The 24,515-nt window shown below is 46.8% G+C and overlaps 1 protein-coding gene across 1 annotated transcript in view; it reads left to right on the top strand.

The window, feature by feature from the left end:
- The window catches only part of SEZ6L2 (seizure related 6 homolog like 2), a 288,620-nt gene that overhangs the window by 96,494 nt on the left and 167,611 nt on the right, over window positions 1-24,515 (top strand). Inside the window, exon 2 of the mRNA XM_069652000.1 lies at window positions 19,729-19,890. Coding sequence (XP_069508101.1) covers window positions 19,729-19,890 — 162 coding nt within the window. The remainder of the gene's footprint in view (window positions 1-19,728; window positions 19,891-24,515) is intronic.

The following is a 24,515-nucleotide window of genomic DNA, read 5'->3' as shown; positions in this document are numbered from 1 at the left end:
ATAGGTCTACCTTCTTAATAACGGAGGCCATCTTAGAGTGGGCAGACTAAAGATTGAGCCTATCGGCTGCTCATTTAAAATGCACTGAAAAAATAAACAGTGAGACAGAAAAGTGGAATTACCGCATTGTCTTGAATATCTAGTGTTAATCTTATGGCCATCTTTGAACAACAAATATTCACGCCATCAATTGCATCAAACTGTTTGTATCAACGTCTGTTCCTAGGTATCTGCTCCAACAACTACAATAACATTCTGCTGGAAATTGATTGATTGATTGATATTTTATTTCTATCGCGCTCATACATAAGTGTTTCAGCGCGACCAGGCAGGGAAAGGGAACAGGGGAGAACAAAAACAACGATCTTACTAGGCCCAGTGACATTGAGAACGTGCAAGTGCAGGGTAGAGGGAGAAGGGGGAGAAGTGCATGGAAGGAGGAACAAAAGGAGAGTGCGGAGCGAGAAGGAAAAAAAAAATAATAATAAAATAATAAATAAAAAGGCAACAAACAATAGGAGTGCAACCAGCAAGTGGCAAGTGCTGGGTTTATGGCAGCAGGTCGTGTAGGTCTGAAAGTGCAGGAAGAAAAGGGGAGGGCTGTATGGGTACAGATACAGACCCCAGTGCAGGGGGTGGCCCGGAGGCAGTGCGTGAGGGTGGCAAGATGAGCAGTTACCTGGGCCCAGAGGACAGAGGGTCGCCAGGTGCATGGTGCCGAAGGAGAGCAGAATCAACAGGGCAGAGGGGAGGAGAAGGCAGAAGCAAAGAGGAAGGTTTTGAGGTGCTTCCGGAACCGGAGATGGTTCTCCTCAAGTTTTAGATTGGCAGGGAGGCTGTTCCAGAGGGAGGCCCCAGCCAAAGACAGAGATCTACCCCCAGCTTGTTTCTTTGAGAAACGACTGACCCTGAAGGAGTTGGAGGTAGAGGAGCGGAGTGCTCGAGATGGGAGGTATTTGCGGAGGGATAGCTGAAGGTATGTTGGACCCAGGCCCCAGAAAGCCTTGTGGACAATGCAAAGGGTTTTGAATTCAATCCTTGCATCCACAGGGAGCCAATGGAGAGATTTCAGAGCTGGAGAGATACGATCCCAGGGCTTGAGGCCAAGGACAAGTCTCGCAGTCCTGTTCTGGATAAGTTGTAAAGGGCGGAGAGTAGAGGTAGGTAGATTAAGAAAGAGGCTGTTGCAATAGCCCAGCTTAGAGAGAACCAGAGCTTGGGAGACAGTGAGCTTCTGGGGAAATGAGAGGAAAGGAAGAATACATCTGAGGAGTTGCAGTAGGAGGTTTGACTTTTTTGATACATCAGCAATGTGGGCAGAGAAGGAGAGTGTGGAATCAAAGGTGACACCAAGGTTCTTGGCCTCGCAGTTGGGGATAGGAGAAGGGCCAAGGGAGGCTGGCCAGAGAGTGAGGGGAAAGGAAGGTGATGGTGTGCCAATGAGGAGGATCTCTGACTTGCTGGTATTAAGACAAAGATCGTTGGCGGCACACCAATCTTGGATGGCAGTTAGGCAATCAGTGATGAGAGAGGTGGAGGAGGTGGGCGAGGGCAGCAAGAAAATGAGTTGAGTGTCGTCTGCGTAGCACTGGAAGTTTGAGCAGAAAATGGCAATACAGTGGGCGAGAGTTGCCAGGTATTGGTTGAAAAGCCAGGGCGAGAGGTTAGACCCCTGGGGAACACCACAGGTGGAGAGGAAGACAGATGATAGGAAGGACCCAAGTTGGACCTGGGAGGGTCGATCAGAGAGGAAAGAGGTCAGCCAGGCCAGAGCCTGATCGGTGATGCCCAAGTTATCCCGGAGACGGTTGAGCAGGATGGTATTTTTGACCGTGTCGAAGGCAGAGGAGAGATCAAATAGGATGAGAACAGAGGGAATGCTAGAGTCAAGGTTGGAAAGCAGATCTTCACGGATGTTCAGGAGAGTAGTTTCTGTGCTTCTGCCAGATCTGAAGCCAGACTGATGGTCATGGAGACAGCCAACAGAATCAGAATGAAGGTTTAGCTGAGAGATGGCCAGCCTAAAGGAGTTTTCCTAAGAAGGGAGTAATAGAAATTGGGCGATAGTTGGCCGTTCAAGAGGAATCCGCTGTGGGTTTCTTGAGGAGAGGATGCACAAGGGAGTGCTTAAGAGGGGAGGGGAAGGATCCTGAGGCAAAGGAGTGGTTGCAGAAGTCGGCAAGGGCCGGAGCGAGGGTATCAATGTGGTCCTTGAGAGTTTTAGAGGAACAGGGATGAATCTGTTTTGACGAGGCTTTCATAGATCGGACTTGTCTAGCGACCTCATCAGGGGAGAAAAGAGGAAAGGAAGAGAAGGAGGGTGGGGGGTGGCTGGAGGAGGGTCAGTGAGTACCGATGGAGAGGGGAGAGGAGAGGGGGTGGAGGAGAGTGTGGACAGGATGTCCTGGAAATCATCCTTCTGCCCCCATCGGGTAACTCAGCTGCATGGGTTACTATAAATAAATAGGTAATCTTTCTTTGGCTCTCCTTCTGTCAGCACACTTTTCCTTCCTCCTGATTTACCGCCTCCCTGATGTTGCATGTGTTGCAATTTACACTCTATAAAAAATTAAGAAATTGAGGGTCAGGATAACTAAAAGAGATCTGTGCAACATAAAGTCTTCACCCCTATTTCATCATGGTTCCCAGTTTTAATATGTCATTGTCTCCTAAAATGTCCTAGAGATCGGCTCAACAAAAAGTTGAAACCTATTCTTAATAGTCATTCCCTAAACGTATATCAACAAGGCAGTTCCTTGGGAAAGGCTCTGATGGGCCGTACTCACAGCCTAGACCTCTTTTGGGCTTCTCTGCTTCTCATTGCCCATTCCCAGGATTCTCCCTCATGTTAGTCGTGTAGTTTCTCTGTGTGTCTTTGTAGGAAGTCTCTCTGGATTCTACTGTGGTCAAGGCACCCACCTGTCTAGCTGGCTTTGGGAGTCAAAATGTCTTTCAGGCCTTGTTCAGACTTTTGGTAGGTCCTCACTGGGACCTTCCTTTACCAGCTTTCTGGCCTCTAGCTTCATCTTCGGTTTCGATACTTGAGTCAGACTTTAGGCTTTTGGTCTGTCACTCGGTCTTCTGTGAGACCACTGGTTTTAGGTCTCTCAGAAGACGTTCTGTCTTGGGGGGTTCACACTTGGTATCTTCTTCGTTCAACAAAGAGGTCCCACCTGCAACTCTGCTGCAATGAGCAGGTCAACATGGGTATTTCTCTCACCTTCTCAGGCTCCTTGTCAGGCAGATGACATTTTTGTTGCCCTCCTGCTATAGACCATTTTCCTGTTCCTGTACCTTGGGGTCACGTTTGGGGGTATATGCTTCTGCCCTCTATGTTTTCCCCTAGGTGAGGGTGTTTGTATTTTCTTCTATGGATTAATACTTTTTGGCAGACACCCTCCTCAAAGAGACCTTTCAACTTGTAGACATGTAGTTTTCCTCAGCAGTTGCCAGGATTCCAGACGCCTCCATTCTGCCAGGTAGCTTCACCTTTGTCTATCTTCGTTTATGCCAAGGAAGCTTGAGCAGACAGGCCTGCCACCTCCAGGATTTACTACTTATATAGGTTCTCCTCGCCTTTTTATACTTGACTAAGGGATTGTGTACCTCCTCCTTGTCATCCCACAGGTTGTACCCCATTTGCATTTAAAACAAGGGTTCTGATTATTTTTTCCCTGTTTCCTGGTTACTCCTCTTCCTTGACTGGGAATTGGGTTTGTTTAGGGATTGGCTATGGGTTTCTCATAATTATCTCTGTTAAGTGTTAGCGAGGAGTTAGATGCTGTGGTGATGGTTGCTGCCCTCTTGGAATTCTCTGATGGCCATAACACAAGGCTGTACAGTTCCACTTTCTAGCCTGTTTGCCATGCTGACCAGGACAGGGGAACTTCAGAAGCTGACCCTCTGTACTCTTCTCCTTCCACTATCTACTGAGATTAGTATGCAGATGCTGCAGTTTTACGAATTGATCTTTGTATATAGCATATGTCTTGTTGTGAGGGTGTACCTTCAGCGATTGTGCGGTATTGGTTAAAACTGTATTCTTCTGCCAGTGGGAGTCCTGTAGCTAGTAATAATCTTTGAGCAACTATCAGGTTGCTGGTAAGATGTAAGGTTGATATCTATTTGGACTCTTCTAGCTGTTCCTGCAGCTCATCAAATCAGGCCATGTGGTAGGCCTTGAAGGCTGAGATTCAATTGACCCTCATAAAGTCAATGCACAGCCTCCATGTCTCATCTGTTTTTTTCACGAGAATGACAGGAATGGCAACCCTATCAGTGGAGGACTCTGTGATCCGCAGTTTGAGCATCTTCTGAATCCATTTCCTGATGATTTATCTGTGTGCCTCAGGGAGGCCTCATCACGAGTTGGACGGTAACTCCGGCGCTATTAGCGCCAGCGCTAATAGCCCTACCGCCAAACCCCCGTCGCTATTAGCGCCGGATCACGGGTTTGGCGGAACGGTTATTGCCCATTCCCCATTGGGCCCATTCAGGAATTCCTCATTCCCCATTGGGCCCAATGAGGAAAATTCGCGCTATTACCGCCGGCAGATTTCCCGCCGGCGGTAAACGCGCCGAAAATCGGCAAATTTGATGCAGATTTCCCCCCAGCTCAGAGCTGGGGGAAATCCGCCAAGGTCATGAACTGGTGGACCCTTAAATGTGGCAGTAATAGTGCTACCGCCGCATTTAAGGGTTACCGCCAGACTCGTGATGAGGCCCATGTCCCAGTGGGGTGTGAATATGGTGAAACAAAACCTTTCATGGCATGGGCAGAGCCTCGAGATGCGTCCAACATATGCTAGAGTGAGCCTGATGGTCGATGAGCAGTAGGGTCTTTCCACTCCTTAAAGAAGTTGATGCAGTAGATCTGCTCTTTAAGCTTCCAGTCAGGTTGCCGTTCTCTTTAGTTTAGATGGCTGACCACAGCTATCATGGTGTAGGATGCATAATGCTTGGCTAGATGTTTATACACTGAGGTACACGGCTTTTGTGAATTGGGCTTTATTCTTCCCTTGGTTGTCCTACCTCTCCCAGCTTACTTTAATGCATCCAATAAATCCTGAGGGTCTCATCCTTAAACTAGGTGGAATTTGTGAGGTCTTCCATACTGCAAGGAGGGACCAAAGGAATCAAGCCAAGCCTTATTAAAGTGTTCCATTAACCTGTCTGTTTGGGGAGGGGGTGGATAGACAGTAGTCTGTAGAGTCTTACTAGAGAATAACTTTTTATTTTTGCCAATTACCTTTGACTTAAAGAGGCTCCCATGATCAGGGAGTATCTCTTTGAGAAAACCAACTGTCGATAAAAAAAGGTACAGTGTTTCAAAATTTGCTGCGTGGAGTTGGATCTTAGTGGAAATGCCCCGGGTACCCGGTGACACAATCCAGGATAAGCAATATGTATCTGCTACCCATTTTAGAAGGTTCTAGGGGTCCCACAATGTCCATCCCAGCATGCAAGAAGTGTATCTCTGTTATGGGCAAGGGTTGCAACAGGGCCTGAGGAACAAGATGGTGGGAGGTCTTTCGACATATTTCACACAGCTTGATGTACTTCTTAATGTGGTGGGATATTCTGGGACAGTAGAATCTGGATAACACATGTTCCTGCGTCTTAAATATGCCATGGTGCCTGGCTGCGGCATGGATGTATACAGTTTCTAATACCTCCTTCTCAAAAGGAATGGGCAAGAAGAGCTGATACATGCCTTCCAATCTCCTTTTGAATTTGACTGCACACGAAACAACAAGCCACTTTTCTCTATAAAGAAAGGGCCCTGAATACTTCTTCTGGTCACTTCAAAGTTGGCTTTGTTAAAGGCATCCCTTAGGCTGCGATCATTGCTTTATGCGCAAGTGGAACCGTGTGCGGTGTATCATATATATGAACATTTTCATCTAGTAGGGATGGATCGAGGTAATCAATGGGGCGGGATAGAGGTTCTGTTTGAACCAAATCCACCCCAACCTCGAAGAGTGGAGCCTAGGTTTTTCTTGTATTTTTTTTAAACTTTATTTATTGGGCTTGATATTACAACAGAGAAAAGGAGAGTCACACAGATGTCAATAAGTATACATTCCATATATATAGTCTGGTAGGAGATTATACAGAGCAGCAACACCAGCTGGGATGACAGTAACCAACAATACAGATGGTACATTGACAGGAAAGGAACATAAATTAATCAACATTGGGAGCTGGGGAAATCCGGTTGCTGTTGTCGCCTTCGGTGTCGCAGGATAAGGAGGAGAGATATGAGTGAAAAAGAGTGCAAATGTTCCTGGGTCTAGTGGCTAAGGTTGCAGACCCACCCAGCATTCCTCTGTGTCAGAGGCCCATGTAACCGCCCAAAGCTATTGAGCATCCCCGGGACAATGCCATACCAATAGAATACATCGGGTCGCTAGTAGCATACATAGGCCAGCTAGTCTCTTGGGGTCTCGTCCCAGCCGGGGAAAGTCATGGAAGAGACAGGTCAATAGAGATGGGATGATAGTCCAATCCAGTATGTCAGATACAGTCGCGCATACTTCCTCCCAGAACAGAGAGAGGGAGGGGCAGGACCAAATCATGTGTAAATAGTTGCATCATTTGGTCCACATCTTGGGCATATAGGGGATGATCTTTCGACATTTGGTTCAATCTGATCGGAGTGTAGTGAAATCTATGGAGTATCTTTAATTGAATTAGCCTAAACCAGGAGTTGAATGAGATATCATGAATGCGGGTACACATGTGGTCCCAGCTTTGGTCAGTCATTTCCATGGCTAGGTCTTCGCCCCAGGAGTCTCTGAGTGTAGTAAACGGCGGGGGGGGAGGTGGGAGGCCCAACCCTGCAGGAGGCCGTACAATCTGAAGACTTTCCCCCTCTGGGACGTGGTGTTCAGTATTTCAGATAGAATCGAATCATCAGGAGGGATTAATGGGAAGTCTGGGCACGTGTGTTTGAAGGAGTGGCGCAGACCTGCTTAGTGTAGCCAATGGGAGGGGCCTGTCCCACAGTGGTTCTGGTATGTCTGGCCATTCCATGAAGATACCTTGATCAAAGACATTGCATATAGTCTCGAAACCCGCACCAGCCCAGAGACGGATTATTGCGGGGTCAACTCGGGGTGACTCATGGAGAAAGTTCTAGAGGGGGAGGTCCCCATCAAAGGGGTGTTGGGTGTTAGCCTGTTTCCACGCCTTAATCAAGGCCAGTGCCCTGGAACCGGCAGGGTCAAGGGGTTCAAATTTGCTGCAGCGGGAGGGGAGAACTAATGAGCGAAGGTCACGGTTGTCCACGGCCATGCGTTCGAGTCTAACGTAGGGGGGTCAGTGGATACGAACCAGTATGACGCATAGTGGGACTGAGCAGCCATCCAATATTTTTCAAAGTCGGGGGCGCCAAATCCGCCTCTTGACATTGGTGTAGTCAGCGTTTCCAGTTTGAGGCTTACCGCACCTGAATGCCATTAAAAAGTATTGAGGGTCTGGCTCAGTACTCCAAAAAATGTGTGGACAGGCCATAAGGGAATATTTAGGAATCTGTACAAGAGTTGGGGCAGTATTACCATCTTAAGGATGGCAATCTTACCCACTCGGGAGATTGGTAGTTTAGCCCATTTGGTACATTTTCGGGTGAGAGTGATCAGGTATTTACCAAAGTTGGCTTTATATAAGGAGGTTTGCTGACGCGTGACCACTAATCCAAGGTAGGTGATCTCGGAGTGTGATCATGTGAATCCCAGAGAATCTAGAGGAGGGGTGGTGGCTTCAGTCAATGGAAATAATACAGATTTAGAACAGTTTACTCTGACACTAGACAGCTCATCGAAGAGTACTACTGTCAAGCTGGGATGTACGTGAAGACTGCGTACCTGTTTTCTTTGATGTGGATCTTGTTGGGGCTGCCAGGCTGTAGCCAGCTGAATGACGAGTGTGTGACTCGGGGAACCCGCCTCTCCACCACCCAAATGGTACTGGGTGGAGGATGGACAGACTCCCAGCGTCACGGAAGGCACTCTCCTGATTAACGTGACGGTGGGACTGTGCAAGCACAGACAGGAGAGGCAGCAGTCAGGTTGAAGGTTCGGAACAAGGTGAAGTCCAAGGTGAACGCGGGATCACACCAAACAAAGACTAAGTCGGGGCACCAATCCGCAGGAAGACACTTTCAGACGAACTTCAGGTAGCTGGTTTGGAGATGGCTGACTAGCCCGATGGACTGTAGATCCAAAAAGGACGAGGCACCAGGCAGGACCAGACAGGAAAAGGGGAACCAGATAGGGAAGGGAAACCAACAAGGGAGAGCCCAAGGAATAGGGAAAAAGACAAAGGCCCAATTAGTCCCAGGAGAGTCAGAGGGGAAACTGGAGCCAAGGGAACCCAGGGCGAGAACAAGGAACCCAGGCAACTGGAGGTTAAGTAGGGCAAGTGGGACCAAAGAGACCGTTGGGCAAAACTGGGCACCCAGGCAGGCAGAAGACAAGAAGGACAAAAAGGACCCAGGGTTGAGCAGGGCACCCAGGCAGGCTAGAGGCAAGGCAAGGCAAAAGGCCCAAGAGGACCCAGGGTTGAGCAGGGCACCCAGGCAGGCTGGGGGCAAGGCAAGGTGGAAGCAGGAACCACAGGAAACCAGGAGCGAGCAACACGAACGAAGCTTCCGCGTTGAGACGCGGTTAGCTTCTGCTTGCGGTTCCCTTTTATGGGCCGCCGGCACCCGCGAGGCCTGAAACGCAAGCCGTTTCGTCTCCGGTTGCCGGCGGACCCGAAACGAGGCTTGGAAGGCAAGCCCTTCCCAAAGCGCAGGCCCAATCTACGGCGCATGCGCGGAACCGAGACAGCGGTTTCCCGCGCATGCGCCACAACCCTCCAGCAGCGGTTCCAGAAGCTCTCCTCCTGGCGGCTCCCCAGGCGCGAAAGCGCGGGTAGATCCGCCAGGAGGGAGAAGGGAGAGCGATCGCAACGGACCTCGGTCTCCCCAAAAGTGGCGTGACACTATGCCCCCTCCCAGGAAGACCCGGGGCCCCGGGTTTCCAAGGAAACCGATCATAGAACTCTCGCACCAAGCGGGGAGCGTGCACATGCTGATGAGGTTCCCAAGTACGATCACAAGCCGGGTACCCTTTCCAATCCACCAAGAAATGAAGCACCCCCTGCGATAGCAGGCATCGCAAATCTCCTGAACCTCGAATTCTGGGACCCCTTGGACAAGGACAGAGGCAGGGCGAGGGCAGGACCGACCATAGGGATCGGCCACATAGGGCTTCAAAAGGGAGACATGGAAAACAGGGTGTACATGCCAAGAGGGAGGCAACTGGAGACGGAGGGCTACGGGGGATAACTGTTCGGTTATCGTGAACGGACCAAAATACCGGGGAGCTAGTTTAACCAGTAAATTGCGAAGTGGCAGGTTTTTGGAGGACAGCCACACCTTATTCCCCACTTGAAAATCTGGTTCCAAACTCCTTTTCCTGTCAGCCTGGGCCTTCATCCGTTCCTTGGCTCTCTTCAGGATCTCACGTGCCAATTCTTGTTGTCGTTGAATGGTTGAGACCAGGACATCAGCAGACGGAACAGTACTGGTGGGCACAGGATGAAACGGCACCAATTTGGGATGTTGACCAGTAGAGCAGAAGAATGGGCTGATTCCAATGGAAGCATGAACAGTGTTGTTGTAGGATACTTCTGCGAGATCTAAGCATGCCTTCCAGTTGGACTGAGTGGCGTTGGCAAAACAACGGAGGTACTCCTCCAGGGTCTGATTAGTCCTTTCAGTAAGCCCGTTGGTCTGCTGGTGATAACCAGAACTCAATGCTCTACGTATACCCAGATGACTACACACCTTGTTCCAAAAAGCTGAAAGATATTGAGAACCACGATCCGAGATTATCTTTTCTGGGAGACCATGTAATCGATAGATTTCGTGGAGGAAGACTGAAGCCATCTGAGCAGCCGTAGGGATCTTGCGGAATGGGATGAAATGAGCGTATTTGGTGAAGATGTCGACCACAACCATGATGCAAGTATAACCGTCAGAGGGAGGTAGATCAACCACAAAATTAGTGGCGATAGTATGCCATGGGTATGGTGCTAATTCAGTTGGTACCAGCAATCCCAGAGGCCGTCTCCTTGGGACCTTACATTGGGCACAGACGGGACAACTCTCGATGTATCTCTGAACGTTGGTAGCCCACCTAGGCCACCAAAATTGTCGGGATATCAGTTCACGTGTAGCTCTCATCCCTCGATGCCCTCCAACGGGTGAATCATGAAACCCATGCAATATGCCCTCTCGAATCTTACCCTCGGGAATGTAAAGCCTCTTCCGGAAAAACAGGAGTCCATCATGTTCCGATACGGACTCACGCCGAAGAAGGGCCGATCTTTCAGGATCCGTCCAGGTGGCGTCAGCGATAGACTGTAGATGAGATGACAAAGTCAATAAGAAATGTTGAGGGGAAATCAGTGGCTGATCCAAGCTGGGCGTTTCTTCTTCTTTTTCCAGGGATCGAGAGAGAGCGTCCGCTTTCAAGTTAGCAGTTCCTGGAATGTATGTAACGTGAAACACAAATGGGGAGAAAAAGAAGGCCCACCTAGCCTGTCGGGGCGTTCAGCATTGCAAGGAGCGTAGATACTGCAGGTTGCGATGATCAGTACGAACCTCCACCGAAAAACGGGCTCCAAGTAGATGATGCCTCCATTCCTCAAACGCGGTTTTTATAGCCAACAGTTCCCGCTCGATAACCGCATAATTTCTTTCACTGGGACTCAGCTTGCGTGAGAAGTAGGCCACCGGATTTTCAACAGAAGTTTTTGGATCTTTCTGCAGAAGAACTGCACCAACAGCAAAGTTCAATGCGTGAGCTTCTACGATATAAGGTAGATCATCCTGAGGGTGGCGCAGAATCGGGGCAGCCATGAAGGCCGACTTCAAGGTGTCAAATGCCTGAGAAGCGAGAGAATCCCACCTGAAAGTGATCTTACTGCTGGTCAGCCTGGTAAGGGGCGCTGAGATTTGAGAGAACAGTGGGATAAAGCGCGTGTAAAAGTTTGCGAATCCCAAAAAATGTTCTAGAGATTTTACATCATGGGGTTGTTTCCACTCCTGAATGGCCTGTACCTTCTTGGGGTCCATCTCTATCCCATCCTGATTGATCACAAATCCCAAGAATTCAATACTGGATAGGTGAAAACTGCATTTCTCAGCCTTTGCGAATAGGTGGTTGAAAGACAAACGTCGAAGGACCTCACGTACATGTCTCACATGTTCTTCGATGGATCTGGAAAAAACCAAGATATCGTCCAAATATATCCAGACTGACAAACCAATGAGATCACTAAAGATGTTGTCCATAAACCGTTGAAAGATGGCTGGGGTGTTGCACAGACCGAATGGCATGACTCTATACTCAAAATGCCCAAATGATATCTTGAAAGCCGTTTTCCATTCATCCCCGTTCTTGATGCGTACCAGGTGATACGCTCCACGTAAATCCAGTTTGGTGAAGATCCGGGCAGTATGTAGGGTTTCCAGGATATTGCGAATCAATGGAAGTGGATATCGGTCTTTAGCTGTTATGTCATTTAGTTCTCGATAGTCAACACAAGGTCTCAAGGTGCCCTCCTTTTTCTTCACAAAGAACAAGGGAAACCCTGCGGGAGACTTAGACGGAACTATGTATCCTTTCTGTAAACAATCCGACAAGTAATCCTGAAGCACTTGTTTCTCATCCCGTGTTAAAGCGTATAGTTTCCCATGGGGAATCACGCAGTCTGGTAACAACTCGATTGAACAATCAAACGAGCGATGTGGTGGTAGAGGTATATCGCCCGGTTCAGAAAACACGTGCTCAAAATCGGCATACTCCTGAGGAACATGAGAGATGGAACACACACGGACCCCACTACCATTAGAGTTCAAGGGGGTCAAAGGAGCCCGGGTCGGAGCGGACAAACAGCACTTCTGAGCACAAACTGCAGAGGAAAAGGTCAGGGTGTGCGTTCTCCAATCAATTACCGGATTATGGTGTTGCAGCCATGGTAAGCCCAGAACCACCTTGTAGGTGGGGGACTTAATGACGTCCAAAGCGAGATCTTCAAGATGGTCGGCAATCTGAAGAGGTAGACCCACTGTGAATTGTCGGACAGGCCCAGAGGACAAAGGAGTTCCGTCGATGACTTCCACGGGCAGAGCAGTGGATCTGGACAAGAGTGGAATCCGATTCACAGAGGCAAATGTTTCATCAATATAATTGCCGGAAGCCCCGCTATCCAACCGAGCAAACACCTCCAAACTTCTGCCAGGCAACTTGATTCGGATCTTCAGAGTCTGTAGCACCGCGGGTTGCATGGGATGTAGAACTGAACAGAACGTGGAAAGGTCTGAAGAAAGAGGGGGACCTGTCGCTGCCTTCCCAATACACGACAGGTCCTCTAGTTTTCCGCCTTCTTCTTCTAGGATCGTAAAGGGCACGTACCCAGAAAATGCCCAGCAGCTCCACAATAGAGACATAGACGTAACGTTCTTCTTCGTCTTCTCTCTTCCTCTGATAAAGGACCCCTCATCGCTCCAAGTTGCATAGGCTCTGGTCCGGATTCAGTAGGCCCAAATGAACCGGCAGGTAAACTGGTCGTTCTGGAACTGCCCCTCTCGAACCAACGTCTCTCTGCCTTCCGTTCTGCCAGTCTCTGATCAATTCGGAGCACCTGCTCGATTAGGTGTTGAAGAGTCTCTGGTTCGGGTATATGGAGTAACTCATCCTTGAACTCCTCTCTTAGCCCTCGACGAAACAGAGTTTTTTGTGTGATTTCTGGCCATTGGGAATCGGTTGCTAGTAGACGGAAGCGACTAATGTATGTTATTATGTCGGCGTTCCCCTGTTTCAAATCCATCAACTGGTTCTGCGCAGCGGAGGCCAGGTTGGGCGTCTGGAAAACCTCAAGGAATGCTTTTTCAAAAGCTGCAAAGTCATTCAAAATTGGGCTATTGGTAACCACAAACGGAGTCGCCCAGGCCAGAGCATTGCCAGTCAAATTCCCCAAGATATAACCAATCTTGGCCTTATCATTGTTGAAATGAGTCGACCTGAAAAGAAAATGGATTCGACAATGATTACAGAATTCCGCTACTCGTCGCGGATCTCCATCAAACTTGATGGGCGTTGTGTGTGCCAAGGATCCTTCCGCCTGTGAGGTACTCGGAACCCCTTGGGTTATCATTTGGCATAGAGTTTGATTCTCCTGGCGTAAGGCGATCATCTCCGCCCTGAGTGCTTGTAACTCATTCCGCACTTCTTGCGAATCCTCCATCTCAAGGTCTGAAGGCAGGCGTCTCAATCTGTCAAGCTGGGATGTACGTGAAGACTGCGTACCTGTTTTCTTTGATGTGGATCTTGTTGGGGCTGCCAGGCTGTGGCCAGCTGAATGACGAGTGTGTGACTCGGGGAACCCGCCTCTCCACCACCCAAATGGTACTGGGTAGAGGATGGACAGACTCCCAGCGTCACGGAAGGCACTCTCCTGATTAACGTGACGGTGGGACTGTGCAAGCACAGACAGGAGAGGCAGCAGTCAGGTTGAAGGTTCGGAACAAGGTGAAGGACAAGGTGAACGCGGGATCACACCAAACAAAGACTAAGTCGGGGCACCAATCCGCAGGAAGACACTTTCAGATGAACTTCAGGTAGCTGGTTTGGAGATGGCTGACTAGCCCGATGGACTGTAGATCCAAAAAGGACGAGGCACCAGGCAGGACCAGACAGGCAAAGGGGAACCAGATAGGGAAGGGAAACCAACAAGGGAGAGCCCAAGGAATAGGGAAAAAGACAAAGGCCCAATTGGTCCCAGGAGAGTCAGAGGGGAAACTGGAGCCAAGGGAACCCAGGGCGAGAACAAGGAACCCAGGCAACTGGAGGTTAAGTAGGGCAAGTGGGACCAAAGAGACCCTTGGGCAAAACTGGGCACCCAGGCAGGCAGAAGGCAAGCAGGACAAAAAGGACCCAGGGTTGAGCAGGGCACCCAGGCAGGCTGGAGGCAAGGCAAGGCAAAAGGCCCAAGAGGACCCAGGGTTCAGCAGGGCACCCAGGCAGGCTGGGGGCAAGGCAAGGTGGAAGCAGGAACCACAGGAAACCAGGAGCGAGTAACACGAACGAAGCTTCCGCGTTGAGACGCGGTTAGCTTCTGCTTGCGGTTCCCTTTTATGGGCCGCCGGCACCCGCGAGGCCTGAAACGCAAGCCGTTTCGTCTCCGGGTGCCGGCGGACCCGAAACGAGGCTTGGAAGGCAAGCCCTTCCCAAAGCGCAGGCCCAATCTACAGCGCATGCGCGGAACCGAGACAGCGGTTTCCCGCGCATGCGCCGCAACCCTCCAGCAGCGGTTCCAGAAGCTCTCCTCCTGGCAGCTCCCCAGGCGCGAAAGCGCGGGTAGATCCGCCAGGAGGGAGAAGGGAGAGTGATCGCAACGGACCTCGGTCTCCCCAAAAGTGGCGTGACAACTACATCTTCAAGTATTGGGGCTAGGTTGTGTTATTGAGAACGGATGAAAAGAACAGCGTTGTCCGCATAGAGGGAGATGATCTCGGGGGAGCCCGATAGTCGTATGTCTCTATGCATGTGTTGTTGGCGTATTCTGTCGGCCAGGGGCACATGGATATGGCAAATATCAGTGGTGAGAAAGGACAGCCCTGTCTCGTTCCTCTGGATATTTGGAATTGGGCTGAACACCGGTCTTCAGTGCGGACCCTGGCAACGGGAGCCGAGTACAATAATATAACCCAGGCCCGAAACCGGGGATCTAAGTTACACTTTCCCAGGACTTGCCATAGGTAACTCTAGGAAATGGAGTCAACAGCTTTCTGCATATCGAGCGTAGCTGCAACTGCCTGGGTGTCCGGGTAAATAAGGGCAAGAATGTTAAATAGACGGCGTAGATTAAAGGAGATGGACTGCTCCGGAATAAACCCTGACTGATATGGGTGAATAATGAATGACATATAAGGAGCCAATCTCAGGGCCAGCACCTTTGCGTAGATTTTGACATCACAGTTGATAAGGGAGAGGGGGCGATGGGAACCACATTGCGTAGGAGGTTTACCCGGTTTAAGTAGTACCGAGATTATCACCTCCCGCAGAGAGGGGAGAAGGGTGCCGGTCTCGCACGCCTCCTCCCACAGGGCTGAGCCTAGGGTTTTAACTTCTTTTGTTTGGACAAAAATGTTGACTTTGCATATGAGTCAGGTACTGGCATTACCGACATAGAAGGGGTTATCATCAAACCGGTCATTGGAAAGGATCACTTGGATTTCTCCCTGATAGTCATTATCTCTATCTCCTGCTTTAATGCCCATGGAGCGGGAGTACTAGTCTGGATTTTATGTGATACGCCCATGGGTGTTTGAAAGCAATTGGACTTTTAGTACAGTTTTCACAGTCACCCGCCAGCAGGGATTATAAATTCCCCCGTGCTGTATAGGTTAAATTGGACCAACTTAGTGTGGCACTGGTTGGCAATCTGCTGATCTATATGACACACTTAACAAATGAGTTAAATCAATACTGCTTGTGTTTCTTTCTTACAATATGATTGATGTACAGGGAATAACACTGAATGATGTTATGGAACTTTTTGTATGTAATACAGCTTTTTTTGTTGATTATTGCATCTAATGAATGTTTAAATACAATTGAATATATACAAAATAAGTGCTCTTCTGATCTTTCAAACTAATCGCTTACTTTGATTTACATTTTTCACCCAAAAAACACTTCCAAACTTTTATTTGTGAGAAATTACTTGCGTTTGCGGTATTGATTACACTAATTTGTTAAGTGTAACATATATATCAGTATTTTCTTTAGGTTTTCGCTGAAGACTGACTAATACCAGCATCGATGATTATTTTGAAACTTTGTATGATTTTGGAATATATATTGATACATTTGAGTGCAGCCCATGCAACTACATACTGGTTGGCAAACTGGCAACTCGATGAATTCATATTGCTTTCAAGTAGGCTTCCTTAGGGAATCGTGGGGTTGGAGTCATGGTGTTACATCTCCCCACTTCTGACACCATTTTAGGTAGGCCGAGAAGTGAGACACCTGACTCAGTAGTATGTGATCAGACTGGCTTTAAAAACACACTTGTAGTGGAGTCAATGCCTACCTACCCTAGGAACACAAACTCTAGGCAGCTATTAAAAAGGGCTGGGATAACCAAAATAGGTGTGTGTAAGGTAAAATTTCCACCCACTTTCATCAGGGATCCAAGTCTTATTAAGTCTTTGCCTCCACGTGAAGCTCCCTGATCTAGACATTAAAATACTTCTTAATGGTGGCCCACAGTCTCAAACTCTATGCCTAGTACATCCTGAGCCACAGACTTCCTAATCTAAAGACCAAGAGTTCCAAAATCAGCCTAACACAAAGTTCAAACCCATTTTTAATAGCCCTTCCCTAAACTTATATCAACAAGGCAGTTCCTTTGGAAATGCTAGTGTGTCGTACTCACAGTCTGGCTCTCATTTAGGCCTTTCTGCAAATCCTTGGCTTCATAGCTCCTTTCCAGGACTTTCGCTCGGGTTAATCGCCGATTCCCCCCAGTTTTGTGTCCTTTCTCTGGGTGTCTTTGTAGGAAGATTCTCTGGAGCTGCATCAGGTCTGACAAAGCTTCACAGCTTCTTGCGGGCACCCAACTGTTTCTCTGGCTTCTCAGCAGATGTTTCTCCGCCAGCTTTCTGGCCTCTGGCTTTTGATTTGATACTTAAGTCAGAACTTAGGCTTCTGGTCTGTCAATAAGTCCTATGTCAGACCAATGGCTTTAGGTCTCTTTGTAGACTTTAAGTCCTTGGGTGCTCGCACTTGGTATCTCCTTTGTTTTATGGGGCGGGTCCTGCCTGAACTCTCCGGCAATCAGCAAGTCAAAATAGGTATTCCTCCCCTGTTGACAGGGTCATTGACAAGCAGACAATATTTGAGTTGCCTTGGGATCGCAAGTGGATGGTATGAGTTGCTGCCTGCAAGTTTCCATTAGGTGAGGATGTGTAGGTCTTCTTTCGCCAACTCCACATTGTCTGCCCGGTCCTCTTCCGAGGAGCCTTTACAGCTTGTAGAAGTGTATTCTTTGCCAGCAGTTGACAGAATTCGACCAGGCTTCCTTCCGCTTAGCAGTTTGGCATTCAGCTGACTAGCCTTGTGTTACGGAAACATGATTAGACAGCTCTGTCACCTCCAGGATTCTCTCCTTACCTGGGCTCCCCTTGCCTTTTTTGTTAAACTCTACTGAGGGATTTTGTCCTTCCTCCCTGTCATTCCATTGGTAGTTTCCCATTTGTATTTGAACCCATGGTCATGACTGGATATTCCCTCATAATTATCACTATTGGCGTGATATTCTTTGCCATCTTGGAATTCTCTGATGAGAGGAATGTGAGGTTGCACTGTATCACTTCGTCGACTGTCCCCACTGTTACCGGGGCAGTGAAACGTCAGGAACGGGCCCTACGCTCCCTTCTTGCTCTGGTTCCTCAATTGGTAGACTTCCACTACCAACTATGAGTATTCTGCAGATGCCGCTGTGTTGCCATTTTGTCTTTGTTCATTGTTTATGCCTTGTTGTGGGTCTGTGGCCAACACAAGTTTGCGGTATTGGTCAAAGCTGTATTCTTCTCACCATGGGAGTCCTGCAGCTTGTAATCTTTAAACAAAGTCCATTTTAATTTTTCAGAATCGGCTTGTATTCTAGGGGTCTCTGGAGTGGCACTAAGGGCCTCCTGGGAGTTGTAGTGTGTGTCTTCCACTTTGTTCCCCACACTGTGAATCTGGGACATGCCACGTTTTCCGAGTTGTAGTGGGCCTGCAGGATCCCACTTCAGACACTCCGGGATGGCAAGATTGGGTGGCAGCTGGTCCAGCCCTGTTCCTAGTCGCCCGCTACCCCGATGTGCCAATATAGGGAGCTCTCTGAATTCACCACAGGGCCTGTCCTCCATCATTAACACAGCATTTTTGGAAGGGTTGTTCCATCATCGACTGAAATACGAATTGGTCACTTCATTATTGAAGACGCAAACTTTAGACCTGAACTCACACACCAACTTTGTTTTCAGTGATGTCATCAACTGTGAGTCCATTTGGTATTTGCTATCAGCAGCAGTGAGGCAGTGCGGTCTTTGCATAACGTGTTCTGTCTTGTGATAAGCAGTGAAGGTATGTTCTATGTCGAGCTCAGCAGTAACGATCTGTGTTTTGTGGTGTCAGCTGCAACGAAATAGCTTTTTCTCCTGTGATGTGATCAGCAGTGAGATTCACTGTTCTACGATATCAGCAAGTGTTCACCCTTATCTTGCAGTTTCCATAAAGATCTTCTTAGTGGATGCATTAACCCTCTCAGCTATTTTAACGATTGGATGTTCCCTATGGAGCTTTATACATATTTAAGTTGTTAGACGTTACCCGATTTAGCTATGCTCAGTTACGCTAAATGATTGAAAATAACTTTGAAACAATCTACAATCCATTTTGCTATTGATGGAGCTGTCTGAAAAAATGATGGGAGTATGGCAACGAAGACCTACTGGGAGTGAGTGAGGGAGAGATAAAGAGAGAGAGAGAGAGATAGAGAGAGCATGCGCGTCTGTGAATGAATGAGTGAGCAAATGCAATCATGTATATAGCTCATACTTACGTGTCCCTGTCAACTTTTTCCACCATGGCTACCTACCCTGATGGGTCTTTGTGATCTTTGTGAGGCATGCAAAACACCTGAGTGCGCAACTGGGCTGAGACCGTATTTTTTAGCAGTAAATATCAGGGGGGCTCATTACGAGTTGTGCGGAGAGGTAAAATGCGGCGCATTTACTGCTCCGCACAAGCTCTGAGCTGGAGGTGAATATGCCGGCTTTAAGGCCTTTTTCGGCACTATTACCGCCCCCCGCAACTCGTGATCCTGCGCTAATAGCGCCAGACCGAGTTGCAGTAACGCTATAAGCACCATTTCTCTGCGACCTGATGAACTATTAAGGTCATTCTCTAAAGAAGAGGTTTACAGAGAGCAACTATAGCTTCAAATGCTTCATGGTAATTCAATAGTACTAAAAATTAGATTAATTGCTTTAAAAAATATATTTGTGATATAACATGAAGTGGATTATTCGTTTTATTCAATTTGTAAATCGCCTATTTGTGAAGTTTTATTTCGTGTGATGAATTTTGTAAAATTAACTGGTGCTGAGTATTTATATACTATATTTAATTATTCAGTTGGTATTTTGACTAATTCTGCTTTTATTGTTATTATTTCTGTAAATTATTGCGCATTTTTCTTTTTCTTCTCTGAGTATATGAATTTGAATTTTACTTGAAATTCGTTCTTCTGTAAAGGTTTAAATAAACCAAAACAATGACAAAAATAAAAAATAAAGGTTTTTACAAAACACATTTTAGTACAGGTTTATGAGGAAAGGTCTGATGGTGATATTAAAAACTGTAAAGGATGTGGTTTTAGTAGGATCAAGCGTTTATTTTATTGATATGTATATTTGGTCTTGTTTTTTATGTAATGTGAATTTAATATATTTATTATGTTAATGTAGAAATCTGAATACAAATATGATGATGGTGGTGGTATATGCATATTATTGTTTTGGAAAATGTGTTGGGCAGAATGGCGGCCGGAAGGGGACCCTAAGTACAGAGTGGCCAACTCACCTTATCTTTCTGTGTCTTTTTACAATAACCCCAGGCTTACCATTGAAGGAAGAGAAAAGTAGGCTGGAGGTGAGCACGGCACCTGCCCCAACGGCATCAGTTGCTGGTGGCAGTCCCCCAGCTGAGCCTCTGCTGGATCTGCTGACTGGGTCTCTGATGAAGAAAGACTATCTGGGGCACGATGACTTCTTTCCAGGTAAGAACTGCCGTGCAGTGCAGGACACATGGATGGCGGGTTCCTCTTGCATCTAGTGTGTGCTGTAGACAAGTCTACCTGGGAAAGAGAAGTTGCTCTTGGACAGTAGAAGCAATTTGGAGGATGGGGAAAGAAAGGGTGCTGGTGGTTGACATGGTGTGGGACAGGTGAGGGAGTCATCCAGGTCGAGAACGGGCAGCAAGAAAGAGGTATAACTAAAGCTAGATGTCAAAACCAGTTGGCAGTGTTTGTGTGTGTGTGTGTGTGTGAGAGGGAGAGAGAGAGAGAGAGAGAGAGAGAGAGAGAGAGAGAGAGAAAGAGAAAGAGAGAAAACAAAAAATCCCCCCACCCCCAAAAAATTCGATGAACTGTCGAACACGTTGAAACTGCAGGCTTTGAACTGCCTGACCATGAAAGAACGTCGTACCGTCTGACTGCCATGAGGAAGCAGACACACGGCCAATCACACTCAACCTAAAGTTGAGTCTCGATCAAGTTGATAAATGATTGGACTGCGCTTTAACAGACTTGAACTGATAATCCCCTTTAAGGTTAGTGGAAGCTTGCAAAGCCGACAAAGTTGGGGAACACAGATTTGTACTGATAATCACACTCATGTGCAGTGGAAGCTTGCAAACCCGACCTTAATGAGAGAACAGACTTGCACTAATAATCACACTCATGTTTGAACCCATCTTTACTGAGAGAACAGATTTGCACTGATAATCCCATTCCATTCCAGTATAGTGGCTTGTAAACCCGACCTTAATGACAGAACAGATTTGCACTGATAATTCCATTCATATATAGTGGATGTTTGTAAACCTCAACCCAACTGGAGAACAAGCAGTATGTCTATTCTGTGGTTACCTCTGAAAAGCGCTCCATTGTGCATCTGTACTGTTGTATTCCTCTGTAAAGGGCTCTGTTGTGTATCTGTATTGTTTACCTTTGTAAAGCGCTCTGTTGCTTCTCAAAGCTAGGTCAGCGCTCAATAAATACCATTATAATAATAATAAAGAGCCAACGTGGACCAACCACATACATGTATTGTGGACTGTTGCAAGGCTGTACCCCACTCGGCCAACAGGTTACTCAGGGTAACCAGTGAAAATATCTTCACCTTGCCCACTGAGGCAACAGTCAGTGGAAAAAGGCCATGCAGATAGCAAAGGTGGTACTTTACAAAATGTTGCCCAAAATAAAATACTATGACTACGATTATTAACTATAACTGCCTGCATTCATCAACAGTCATGTGTTGACTCTACTGTGCCTGCTGCTGTGTTGTGCTTCTGTAGATAGGTACAGTAGTCACTCACCCGGTTTCTATTTCTTGACCACATATGCACAGACCAGACATCTCTGGAGGTGAACCTTGATTCATCTTCTGAAGGAGTCGGCTATTACTCAACTGCTTGGGACTTTGGTCTGGGCAGAGTGTACGACCTGCCAGTAGTTGTGTTTGCAGTGTCCACATCAATAAAATCATTGTCTTAAAAAGAAAAATGGAATAACAAACTGAACACACACTAAGGAAAAAAAAAGAAAATAAGAATCAGATTGTTCTCCCAGAGAAATCAATCAAACTGTAGATCCAAGTTTCACAGAAGAGGGTTCTCCAGTTTAATTACAGGATCCTCCGTGATAGATTTGGCCAGAATTACACTAGGTACTAGGATCTTAATTCATACGTAGGTGAGACTGAATCACTGATTAAATTATTTTCTCTTAAAGCTCTAACAAGCTCCATAGAGAGCAGATTCATGGCAGGAGGATAATCTCCTCCAGAAAGCATCAGAATCAAGCCAGGATAACTGATAGACAAACCTGCTAAATCTTCTGACCCTCATATTCCAAGTACCCTGACAGCTAGATAATAGATGCTTTAACGACTGGAAGACCTTGATTGAACACTTATCACAATGTGGGTCAATTTTCCCTTCTCTATCTCTAGAGGCCAAAATCTCTTGAGTAGGAAGTAGATTTAGACGAAATCTAAGAAGAGATGATCCAAAACTCAGATCAGGTGTTATTTTGAGATAAGCGGGAACCAAAGAGAGAGGCTTATCGACCACAGAAAACTAGGCAGATCTTTTCGTCCTCTTCCTGCTGTCAAGCGTATCAATCCAGTCTCTTTGTTTCATCTTTCGTTTGACTCTTTCTGGATTTTGGAGCAATAGGGTCGAATCACAATCTGCTCTCTCTAAAATGTCCATGCATCTTTGCTTGAACTTAGTCAAGAATAGATTTTTCCCCTGATTTAATTCACCTTCAATTTCCTCAAAAAGTGAATTTTTAGGAGCATCTAGAGCTGATCTATATAGAGTTAGCCACTTCCATTGAAGCCATGATCTAAGAGACAGCAGTCCCAATTCATAATGAAGAGAGACTATTGGAACACAGTCCGGGAGTCCCAGGGTACGTTTGCATAACTTGGCTTCCCAGGGATCCCATTCGAGGTCCATTGCTAAGATGTTATAGTCAAGACCAAACAGAAGAATCGGGATAACTTTCCCTATATAGAATTTTACCAAGGGGAGAATAGAAAATTTGCAAAACTGGGATTTGATTTTTCTCATTTGTGCTCCCAATTTTACAACTTTCAATTCCAACAAGCGCACCAAGTTGCCTTTCATTGGAAAGGAGCTGATTGAAGCTCCCAAGTACGTTAATTCCGAAACTACCTCAATTGGAAGTTGATCCAGAGTCCAGACATACTGCTTAATTATCTTTTTCGGGTGTTTAAATCTGATTATCTTGGATTTAAGTGGATTAATAATGAGGTTATTATTTCGGGCTTAGTTTTCTAAGGCAAACAAAAGACGCTGGAGTCCTACTTGGGAGTGATCAAGAACTACAACATCATCCGCATATGCCAACCAATTAATTTTTGTTTTTCCTAATAGCGGAGATATTAAGCCTATTCCCTTCATTGCCTCAGCCAAATCTGCCATAAACAAAATAAACAAAAGGGGAGCTAGCAGACAGCCTTGACGGACCCCTCTCTTTACACCAATCAGATTTGTCAATAGGCCTGATCTACCAAGCCTCACCTGCATGGAATTATTGTGATGTAATTCTCTCAGTATTGACAAGAGAGTAGGAGGCAGACCCCATTCGTCTAATGTTTTCCAAACAAGATCCCTGTCTGTCATAACAAAGGCTTGGGAGAGATATAACCAAGCACCAAAAAGTGGTGGGCCCCCTCCTTGGACAGACGGCGAAATCAGGGTACTCAGAACCAGCCCATTTAGAGAAGTAGAGAAACCCTTCCTGAAATCCGAGTGTTGTCTTGGGATGACACCCATTTTTTTTTTGGCCATGATTCCAATTCCCCTAAAATGAGCCCTGTAAAGATTTTACTGTCTGCATCTAGAAGGGAAATTGGACAATAATTGGCAGCTAGCAATCTATCCCCCTTTTTATAGATTGGTATAACTAGGGAATTTTTCCATGAGTCCGGGAATCTCTTCTGATAAATTATATTATCAAAGAGTTTCTTTAGGATCTCAGCCCATAAGGAGGGGTCTTTTTGAAGGATTGAATTACTCAATCCATTCGGTCCCCCCGCTCTGGAAGTTGATTATTTCCTTATCAACATTTCCAGATCCATGGCTGTAAAGTCTAAGGACCACTTAATCAATTTGTTCCTCTCCCAAGTTATGGCATTAGGTGAGTCGTAAAGATTGGCAAAATGCTCAGACCAAGCTTGTTCTTGAATAATGACATCCATTTTTTGATTCCTGTTTACCTCCCCTCCCCCTACCATTGTCCAAATATTTCTTGAATTTCCCCTTGAGAGAGCAGATAGCATTTTTACTCCATCTTGTTGCCATATAAGGTACCTATGAGCCCTGTACCAATTTCCCCCCTTACATTACCATTAAAGATTTCGAGGCCCCATTCATGCATAAAGTCTGTCCAAATCTTCCCATTTGGGGTCTTCCGTCGGATTTCTCCTGAAATAGGGTCAGTTGTAGAAGCACATTGGGAATTAAAATCACCAGCAATAACAAGATCATCGGCAGGATATTGTTGCAAACAGTCTACCAAAGAGTTCGAGAGATTAAGCAGAAAATCTGGGAGAGGGATAGCACTGGGGTTCCAGTAAACATTTATAATAAGCCAAGTATTCCCCTTGATAATCCCTCTCCTCTTCACTCGTAACACAAGAATGCCATCTCTATTGTCCCATACAATCTTTGAATTCTCAATAATCTCATTGCTACATGCCAAAAGCCAACCCCCTATGGCCTACCCCCGTCTGAGCCTCGGGCTAGTTGCTGAAAAATGGAGAAGCCATCCAACCCAACTACACCAGTTAGCCAAGTCTCTTGAAATAATATTAGTTCAGCTGATTTGAATATTTGCGATTTCCTTGGTTCCTGGGAAAAAGCTGCATACCCTCTGGTGTTCCATGACAGTACGTTAATTTGAGCCTTCCCTAGAGTCTCTGCTGGGGAACACCCATTTTACGGAATACTTCAGAGATTATTTCTGGGACCATATCCCACATATTTGAAGAATTAGAGAAGATTCTTTCTTTGTTGTTGGCTTCCATCTTCTCGTTTTGGGTGTCTAGAGGACCTTGGCTCGGCTTTATTAAAGTTGGGTATATCTGG

Source organism: Ambystoma mexicanum, chromosome 3p (genome assembly GCF_040938575.1).
Source record: "Ambystoma mexicanum isolate Mex_15411 chromosome 3p, UKY_AmexF1_1, whole genome shotgun sequence".
NCBI lineage: Eukaryota > Metazoa > Chordata > Amphibia > Caudata > Ambystomatidae > Ambystoma > Ambystoma mexicanum.
This window is presented reverse-complemented; position numbering and strand designations above follow the sequence as displayed.